At 33.5% G+C, this 9,863-nt stretch overlaps 1 protein-coding gene across 9 annotated transcripts; it reads left to right on the top strand.

Annotated features, from left to right (window-relative positions):
- Positions 1-215: 215 nt before the first annotated feature.
- Positions 216-8,456, top strand: LOC110615978 (ATP-dependent zinc metalloprotease FTSH 7, chloroplastic). 9 transcript variants are annotated; one of them, XR_006351774.1, is made up of 15 exons: positions 218-1,482; positions 2,132-2,197; positions 2,272-2,406; positions 2,535-2,600; positions 2,951-3,136; positions 3,225-3,311; positions 3,394-3,507; positions 3,600-3,724; positions 3,811-3,919; positions 5,579-5,704; positions 6,291-6,611; positions 6,690-6,813; positions 7,143-7,226; positions 7,419-7,496; positions 7,870-8,456. XR_006351774.1 is itself a non-coding variant. In XM_043959323.1 (14 exons), the coding sequence occupies exons 1-14, from the start codon at positions 625-627 to the stop codon at positions 7,421-7,423; spliced, it is 2,406 nt and encodes an 801-aa protein (XP_043815258.1). In that variant the 5' UTR covers positions 219-624; the 3' UTR covers positions 7,424-7,689. The 9 variants fall into 9 exon arrangements, 6 of the variants coding, with proteins under 6 accessions (XP_021614251.1, XP_043815261.1, XP_043815258.1 ...); XR_002488137.2 differs by having other exon boundaries at positions 219-1,482; positions 7,143-7,496; positions 7,870-8,453; XM_043959323.1 differs by lacking the exon at positions 7,870-8,456 and having other exon boundaries at positions 219-1,482; positions 7,419-7,689.
- Positions 8,457-9,863: the final 1,407 nt, after the last annotated feature.

The following is a 9,863-nucleotide window of genomic DNA, read 5'->3' as shown; positions in this document are numbered from 1 at the left end:
CTATTGTTTTCTTTTAGTCAGTTCCAATATTTATTTCTTAAAAATTAAGAAAAACGAATATGTCAAGAATACAAAACAATTATTTAGTCACTTATTAAAAATGAGGTTTTTTTATTTACTATTTATATAAAACGTTTCTTTTTTGGTCGAAATCTTTAAAACGTTATTTGAAATCGAACGAATGAGTATTGGATTAATACGGCCCACCGCCTACTAATATCCGCAAACAGAGTCCCATTAAAAAATCCAAGCGCGTGTGCTCCTTTCCTCACTCTCCCAAATAGATTCTCGCAAATCTCCGATCAGAATCAACCACCGACTGCCACTATCTTCTTTGCACGTGTTCTCTTCACAACACAGCCTCAGCCATGCGCGTCGCTACACTCGATTGTTTATCCAACACCTATGTGACTCACAATCGCAAAAGCGATAATGGTAGACGGAGAAATTAGCAACTACGATTCCTGAAAAAGGAAAGCCGGCGGTTTTTCTTTCAAACGGCTGATAATCCACGGCGATCGTACTAGTTAATGTGCCTCTGTTCTCTCGCGGAGAATAACATATAAATGAACATTAATATTTCATTTTTGTATTTCGGTTATGTAGGTTTTTGTGAAAGAGATCATGTCATCAATGCTTGAAACTCGAAGGTCAATAACTCACACGAAGTTCCAAGCTAATTGCACCTCTAATTTATGCTTCGTCCGTTGCCAGTCTAGGGTACTTCTCCATAACTGTTCGCACCGTTTTGTTCCTAATTCGACGTCGTTTTCTTCGGTAGTTTCTTCCAAAACACTACTGCAAGGAGGCGGAGGGTCCGGTGTTTGGGGACTAGGTATTTTAAGGAACCAGAAGGCAAGAGAGTATAGAATTTTGGCTAACACTGAAGATAGTGATTCCACAGCAAGTTCCAGCGAGAAAAGGAACGAAAACGAAAGTGAGAAGGTCAGTAATAATCCGCCAAATTCGGGGCCAAAGCAGAGGAGAGAGAAGCAAGGGAAGAGTCAATGGTGGTCGAAGAAACAGAGCTGGAAATGGCAACCCTTGATTCAGGCGCAGGAAATCGGGGTTTTGCTTTTGCAATTAGGGATAGTTATGCTCGTAATGCGATTGCTTCGTCCTGGGATCCCTTTACCCGGGTCGGAACCGAGGCAACCGACGACTTTTATTGGCGTGCCTTACAGTGAGTTTTTGAACAGGATCAATAATAATCAAGTGCAGAAAGTGGAGGTTGATGGGTTGCATATCATGTTCAAATTGAAAAATGATGGGAGTAATAGTTATGAGAGTAGCAAAGTGGTCAGTAGTAAATTTCAGGAGTCGGAGTCTTTGTTGAGGAGTGTGTCACCTACTACAAAGAGGATTGTGTATACGACTACTCGACCGATTGATATCAAGACTCCCTATGAGAAAATGCTCGAGAATCAGGTGGAATTTGGATCCCCTGATAGGAGGTCCGGCGGATTCCTCAACTTCGCATTGGTGAGTTTTGCTCGGCGGTGTATTTTTTAATGATAAGAAGCTGAGTGCCATTAGCTTGTACATTCAGCATCCCTATTGACTTTACAGGTTCTTTGGCTGATTTTGATAATAACCATGGGAAGGTGATGTTTGCGCTGATTTGTTGGTTTGATATTAATCAATTATGTGTTTGATCTCTCCGAGTGTAGACTAGTAACTGAACATTTGAGTTAAATGGATGACCAACGTGATCAAGAACATAGTTTAGTATGAAAGATATTGAATTTCAAAATTGGGACTTTGTTCAGTTTTGGCACTGATCTTTAATTGATCGTAACATCTGAAATTTTACTTTAACTAGAGCATCCCTTTGGCAGCCATTTTTGTCATTGTTGCTGCTGTTGAATTGTTGGCAGCATGATCTGCCACTGCTTCATTTCATGATTTTTTTTTTCTATGCTCCAACGTCTACCTCTCATGTCCATATTTACATGGATAATAATTTATTTTGACTTTGTTTCAGGGTTAAAAAAGCACATTAACAATATAATGAACTGAATTCATTTGTGCGCCACTCCTGCTTTAAAAAGTTGGAAAGATTAAACAAGTTGTCTTTTTGAAGTCCTAACAACTGAAGTTTCTCATCTCTGACTTCATCTGTTTTGTGCAGATAGCTTTATTCTATATGGCTGTGCTTGCAGGGCTTCTTCACCGGTTCCCTGTTAGCTTTTCACAGGTACAAATTATTACCTTGAAGTTAATTCAATTTAGTAATGTGAATTTCTGAGTTTGTATATGACCATTGTGCAGCATCCAGCTGGCCAAATTAGGAACCACAAGTCTGGAGGTTCTGGAGGTTCAAAAGTAGCACAGCTAGGAGAAACAATCACTTTTGCTGATGTTGCTGGTGTTGATGAAGCTAAAGAAGAGCTGGAAGAGATTGTGGTATGATAGGCATAGATCCATTTGTCACTTCTAGAATGTAACTGTGTCCTATAGGATTTTCCTCACTTTCCTGCTTATTAGGAAATGGTCTCTTTATTTAAAATATATATGATATTTGCTACTTCCAGGAATTCCTCAGGAATCCAGACAGGTATGTACGACTTGGTGCTCGCCCTCCTAGAGGTGTTCTCTTGGTAAGAATTTAGCTGAAATTCTAGTTTCTTGCACCCTTATATCTTGGAATTTCTGAGGATCTGCTGTCAGCATTTTGACAACTATGAGATATTCATAGCCAGAAAGATTCATCCATGAGGTGCTAAACACATTTGTGTTTGCCATTCATCATAGTTTTATTCATTTGCCTAGATTTGTACAATGGTTCTAGTTTTTGCCTCCTGCTACAATACTTGCATTTACATACATCAACTACTCATACTCTAATGTGTGTTCTTTCTGTGAAAGATAATATAATGGTTCTCTAGATTCTGATGGATGTATCTAAGGGGAAATATTGTATATGAGTGTCATTCCACCTATCTTACAGGTGGGGCTTCCTGGTACTGGTAAAACTCTTCTTGCAAAGGCTGTTGCTGGAGAAGCAGAAGTGCCATTTATTAGTTGTTCTGCAAGTGAATTTGTGGAATTATATGTTGGCATGGGCGCCTCCCGTGTGAGAGATCTCTTTGCTCGGGCAAAGAAAGAAGCACCATCAATAATTTTTATTGATGAGGTAAGACAACAGGAATGGTTATCGAGGTGGATAAACATGTTTACTGCTAGGACTTTCCATTGCTAATCTTTTCTTTCCTTTTACACAGATAGATGCTGTTGCAAAAAGTCGTGATGGAAAATTTCGCATTATCAGCAATGATGAACGGGAGCAAACTTTGAATCAGTTGCTCACTGTAAAATCCCTGGCTGTATTATTTCAAATCACCAGATATAGCTCAGTTAATATGGAACTTGAAATGTTTGAAAATAATTCAGGAAATGGATGGGTTTGACAGCAACTCTGCTGTGATTGTTCTTGGTGCAACAAATAGATCAGATGTCTTAGATCCTGCACTTCGTCGTCCAGGAAGATTTGACCGTGTGGTTATGGTTTGCATTTAGCATATTCACATATTCAATTGTCAAGATTTGACGCACAAGTTGTATAGATTTCTCAGAAAATTTTCTCATTTGGTCTACAGGTGGAAACACCTGATAGGAATGGAAGAGAAGCCATATTAAAAGTGCATGCTTCCAAGAAAGAACTCCCTCTTGAAGTAGATGTTGACCTTAGTGACATTGCATCTATGACTACTGGTTTTACTGGGTAATCTGCCTCCTGATTTAGAAATTTCCGTCTCCTATATTTAGCTATCGTATCAGGGTGACTTTTTGCATTTTTATATTTTCCAGGGCTGATCTTGCAAATCTGGTCAATGAAGCTGCTTTACTTGCTGGAAGGAAGAACAAAGTAGTTGTGGAGAAGATTGATTTCATTCATGCAGTGGAGCGGTCAATAGCTGTATCTCTCTCTCTCTTTCTTTCTAAATGAGGAGATGGGAATTGGTTTCTCCACTTATCTTGTCTTTATTTATTTATTTATTTTTGCTATATTGTTTGCTTTTTCTCTTTTGGTCAGTAATTTAAAACTTGAAGCATTGATCAATATGTGCATTAAACAATATTAGACTTGGCCAAGACTTTTACCTAACTGAGGTGCCGTAGTCATTGGTTCAACCAGCAAGTCATGAATAATTAATTGAATGTTACACCTATTAATATAAATAAATAAATTTAATTAACTAATTTTTTATTATTCTAAAATCAAAATTTCAAAATTCATTAATTTATTTTTAAATATATTTTAATGGTTTAAATTTTATTTAAAAATGGAATTCAATAAATTTTATAAGTAAATTATTAAATAATACTAAAAATTGAATAAAATATATTTATTTTTAGAAATTATTTAAGCATGTTATTGAGGTTTAAAATATAAATTTACTAATTTTATACAATATGAGGATTATCAGTTAGTTTTATATATTATGAAATTGAAAAAAACTTCTAATATGTTTCCTATATGATAATTTAATTGGCATAGCATAGTTATAGAGAAATTGTGTGCGCACGGGCAAGCGCATGTGTATAGAAGCTTAGACTTGTTCTTTCTGCAAGCCTTTGTATTCCTCAGTTATGTTATTATGTTAATTCATGCTGTGATCATCAATTTTTCTTCCAAGTTGCTTGCTTCTTCTGAATTTCTTTTTTTATAAGCTCAATCTTCTGTCCATGTTCTTCCATGTCTTTTTTTATTGCTCATCCTTTTTTTACCCTTTTCTTTTGGTTTTAATGTATCTCTTTTGCCATGTTTTATTAAGGAAGAAAGGAAAATAAAAATATTTTCTTTCTAATTTCGTTTGGAATGAAAGAAAGTTGAGAAGGAAAGAAAATGAGAATGAAAACAACAATTAAAAATTGATAATAATTTTCTTTCCAATTTGGAGAGGAAGTGAGTGGAATATAAATGAAATTATATTTTTATCTCTACGATTATATTTTTAATTACAAATAAAAAGGATAAAATAAAGATTTTACTATTCAAAAAGACTTTGCTCTCTTATTTCCTCCCTAATATCTAAATGAAAAGGAGAATAACTTTTCCACTTGTGTTTTCCTTCGTTATTTTTCACTCTTTGTTTTCTTTCCTCTCCAAAATTATCCAAGCAAGGGCTTTATGTTTTAATTGAGTGCACACTGTTGCTCTCTCTATTTTGATGACCCTGGGCAGTAATATACCAAAGATCTTTTCCTTCATTCCTAGGAAATGGAAGAGTTTTGAGGGAGAAAATTGCATTTCTCTTCATTCATAGACTCTTGGTTTTTGTCTGGCAATTTTGGTGTGATTGTCGATGTTTGATGGATAGACAGGCTATGTGAGACTTGAAAATTTGTCATCTTGTATAGGATTCATTTCTTTGTGCTGTACAGGAGACGTCATTCATTCTTTTGAACCCTTTATAGTTTATATGTGGGTTGTTATTCCTTTGGTGTCATTGAGTTGAATTTAGTGTTTTCCTACTCAGTATATGCGTATTACATTTTAAGACTTACAGTTGTAGTGAAAAAAGAGTAAATTTTAGAACTGCAATGAATTGAACTGAATTTCTTTTAATGGTAGGGCATTGAGAAAAAGACTGCCAAGTTACAAGGAAGTGAGAGGGGTGTGGTTGCACGTCATGAAGTTGGTCATGCAGTAGTAGGTACTGCAGTTGCTAACCTCCTTCCAAGACAACCACGCCCTGAGGTGAACTCACAGAAACTTTACTTCTTTTTCCTTTTTTTTGTGCTGCCCATAGTTTTTTGTTCCTTGATTTAAATTCAAAAATAGCAAGTTGGGTTGACCTTCTTGATAAAGTTTTTTTTTTTTCCTTTTTCTATTTTCCTCGTTAGCCAGCTAGTGGAGTTAGAAGGGGCAAGAATTGCTCTCTTGTCGCAGTTCTCTTATTCGCAAAGCCACTTATTGAGTTTATGATATGCCAAATGATAGACTCATTCATGCTTGCTTGCTTTATATGTGCCAAAGGGATGGCTTGAGCTCCCGTGTCTCACTTGTTGGAGCATGCATAGCATGTTAATTGAGATTGTACATGAGCGCACATTTGTCTACAGGAGCTGGGTTAAATGCTTTATATTGATATCGCGCACTAATAGTATTGAAGTCCAACAGAATATTGAACACCAACAAGTTTTTCTTCTTTCTCTATTTTTCCACAATTGCAAGACACAGAATAATGAAGTACCTTTTTTAAAAAAAAATCCAGCAAGGAATTTCATTTTCCATTTATGATTCTCTCCTTAATGTGTATAAATTTCTTCTGTAATGCCATCAGAAGTTAAGCATATTGCCAAGATCAGGAGGGGCATTAGGCTTTACTTATACACCTCCAACAAATGAGGACAGATATTTGCTCTTCATTGATGAATTACGTGGTCATTTGGTTACACTTCTTGGAGGACGTGCAGCAGAAGAAGTTGTGTATTCAGGTCGTGTCTCAACAGGTGCACTGGATGATATACGACGAGCTACTGACATGGCATATAAGGCAGTAGCAGAATATGGTCTTAATCAGACAATAGGGCCTGTGTCTCTAGCAACACTTTCTGGAGGTGGGATGGATGAGTATGGAATTGCTTCATGGGGAAGGGATCAGGTGCTTCATTAGTTAAAGTTCATTTTTCTTTCTTTGTGTACTGTGTGCTTAATGACTGAGCAAAATTTAATATAACAGGGGCATCTTGTCGATCTTGTTCAAAAAGAGGTAAAAGTATTGTTGCAATCTGCCCTAGATGTAGCACTTTGTGTTGTTCGTGCTAATCCTACTGTCGTGGAAGGGCTTGGTGCCCATCTAGAAGGTAATATTATGGTTTTAGCTGTTTTAATATCTTGGTACTCTGTACATTATCAAGTCGGTGGCTTGATGCATGTCCAAGTTGTTATTCATTAGTTGCAGCTTCTCTTCGAGTATTTTATCTGTGCCAATTTCGTTTTAAAAGGATGTTTGTCAATTTTGAGTGGTGCTTGACTTGTATGGTGTATTATTTTCTCAGTGTGATATATATGAATCATGGTTGTAATCGTCTGATCCTAGATCTCCTCATATAGGATTAAATTTGTTGTCATTGTGAAGAGTTGCTACCTGCACTTACCATCCTGTAATAATCTCCATTATTTATTGATCCAGAAAAGGAGAAAGTAGAAGGTGAGGAGCTGCAGAGGTGGTTAAAATTGGTAGTTGCTCCAAAAGAGCTCTCACTCTTCGTTAGAGGTGAGAAAGAGTCGCTTCTCCCGCAGCAGACTGGCTTGTGATGGCAATATTTGCACATTCAGCTCTTCAGTATTAAGAAAAATACAAATTTAGCTTATAGCACTTCAAACCAGCACAACCTTGGCTTCCCCTTAGCCATACAGCATTGTATATTTCACTGAGATAAATTTTGGTTCATTTTGGTATTAACAACCTAAAGATACACCAAGTTGGGAAATCTGAAGATTTATTTCTTCCGGAGCCTTCTCAAGCCCCCTTTGATTCCTGCAGGTTGGTCTTTGAAACTGTTCTATATTTGCTGTGGAGTCGGTACAGGTTTTGGTTTGTGGCAATTGTTGTTGTTTTTTCCAAGCTGTATATATTGATTATTCAGTGAAATATTTATAAAATTTCAGATATGTGAAGAGTTTGTGAGAACATTGTGCATATTATCACTAGAATGTTACAAGTTACAATTTATATCTATATGCTGTTGACTCTTGTGTTGAAATGTTGGGTGGGGACTCCAGTGTTTAGGATCACTGGGTCTGAGGATGGGAATCATCTTGAAGTGTTAGTAAGTGGATTATTTGCCAGATTTCTAGTGTCCTTTCCTAGAGATGCCCTCGCCAACAAGATCGGTTTGTGCATGTTTTGCATTTAGGGCTGAAACCTGGTTGAGAGGAAGAAAGAAGTTGATCTATGGACCAATCAGCGCAAGATTGTGGAAACTATGATCGGCAGCAGATGATTGATTGCTGGATGACCAAAATGAAGAAAAAGTTTCTGAAAAATTAAAGGTCGACTTTAGAAGAAAACTGCAATTCCAGTTCTGATGGGGAGTCAGATTGACTCAGGAATGTTTGTTAAAGAATGAAGTCCCACATCACATTGAGAAGCTGTGTGATGTTTCCCTATAAGGCAATGAAATATGGATTTGACGTGAGTGAATCAGCAAGCATCAGACTTAAATGTAACAAAATATCATGAAAAATGATTATGAAGATTGTTTGATGATTTGACATTGATATTTTTGTTAGGAGAGTAAAATATCAATGTTGCTTTCTGAAACGACATCATCTTTGTTGTCTATAGCAACAGGAATCTGAAGAAGGCTAAGGAGCAGTTGTGGTCTTCAATCTAGAGTATTCGGTAATGGTATGAACTATAAAGGATGGCAGGTTCTTGCCAGTTGGATGTATTATCTAGAGGGGTAGTTGTCTCGGGGAGCATTAACCCTATCCATATTAAGCTGTACACTGGAGTGGCCCTTGAAAATAAATATTTAATCTCTATAATATAAAATAATTTATTAGTTAGTCACTTAATTTTAAAAGAAATATTAAAATATTTTTTTATTTTAAAATTTTAATTAATTAGTTTTTTTTATTAATTTTAATAAATAAATATTTAAAAAAATTAAAATACTTTAGATATTTTTTATAAAATTAAAAAATATTTTAATATATTTTTTAAAAATTATAAACTAATTAATTAATTTTCTCATAATTTAAAAATTAAATAAAAAAAAAAAGATTTGCTCTTTTTTTCTGCTAAATGCTGCTACTTATATAATTTAATCTGCCAAATTTTACTTTATTTTTTTATTAACACGCAGATGTTAAAGCTCGATTATTTTGATTTGAATCTTATAATAATTTTCCCACCATACATTTGGATGAAAAATTTGAAATATGATAAAGAATTGATTTTATTTGATTGATTATAGTAATAAATATGCATCAAGCTTATTAAGTTTAAAAATATGAAAAACATCTTTTTTGAAATAATTCATAAAATAATCTTATTTTACATTCACTCTAGTTTTTAATACGTGAAATGATGCAATTTGAATTTTATAATTTAAAATTAATTTATATTAAAATTAAAACTTCAATTTCAAATGTAAGTATTAAGATATTTCCTAAGTTTAATTTCGTAAATTTAATTATGAGTTCTAATATTGATATACTAGTTATATGAATGTAAAGGAGTTCTAGTCTAGGTCTTGGGCAAATAGGATAGGTGAATAATATTTTAAATTAAGGGATTCAAGTAAAATTTATAAATTTTACAATTTGATCATGATTTTTATTTTTATTTTTATTTATACTAGTGTTATCACGTTCTAATATTCATAAATTTTATTTATTTATATATATTATAAATTTAAATTATAATAAATCAATTGATAGTATTAATTATTTTTATTTTTTTAATATTATAATATTAATTTTAAAATTAATATAATGAATTTTTATAATTTTCTGAATAGAGAATGAATTTTATTGCATTTAAAGTATGATTTTATTAGTTTAATTTTTGATATTATAATTTATCACTTTAATATTTTATAATTTTTTACTTTCAAATTAAATATATTATTAATAATTAAAACAACACTATATTATTTAAAAATTTTATATTATCAAATTATCACTTTAATAATTTATAATTTTTATCCTGAAAGTTTGGTTGAATTATCATCTACTTTAAATTTAAATATTATTTTTAATAATTTTAAAAGCAATATTTATATTTATATATATTTTAATCTCATAAATTTTAATATTTTTATTAAAAATTGAATTATCATGATCGGATGATTTAATCATATTATCGATTATTATTTTATAATATTTTTTAATTTAAAATTTT

This window comes from Manihot esculenta, chromosome 1 (genome assembly GCF_001659605.2).
Source record: "Manihot esculenta cultivar AM560-2 chromosome 1, M.esculenta_v8, whole genome shotgun sequence".
Lineage (NCBI taxonomy): Eukaryota > Viridiplantae > Streptophyta > Magnoliopsida > Malpighiales > Euphorbiaceae > Manihot > Manihot esculenta.
This window is presented reverse-complemented; position numbering and strand designations above follow the sequence as displayed.

Coding starts and splice junctions, on each gene's coding strand:
- LOC110615978 (XM_021758297.2), top strand. CDS start 625: ATGTCATCAATGCTTGAAACTCGAAGGTCAATAACTCACACGAAGTTC. Junction 3,725..3,810: donor ATGACTACTGGTTTTACTGG/GTAATCTGCCTC, acceptor TATATTTTCCAG/GGCTGATCTTGCAAATCTGG. Junction 3,920..5,578: donor CAGTGGAGCGGTCAATAGCT/GTATCTCTCTCT, acceptor TTTTAATGGTAG/GGCATTGAGAAAAAGACTGC.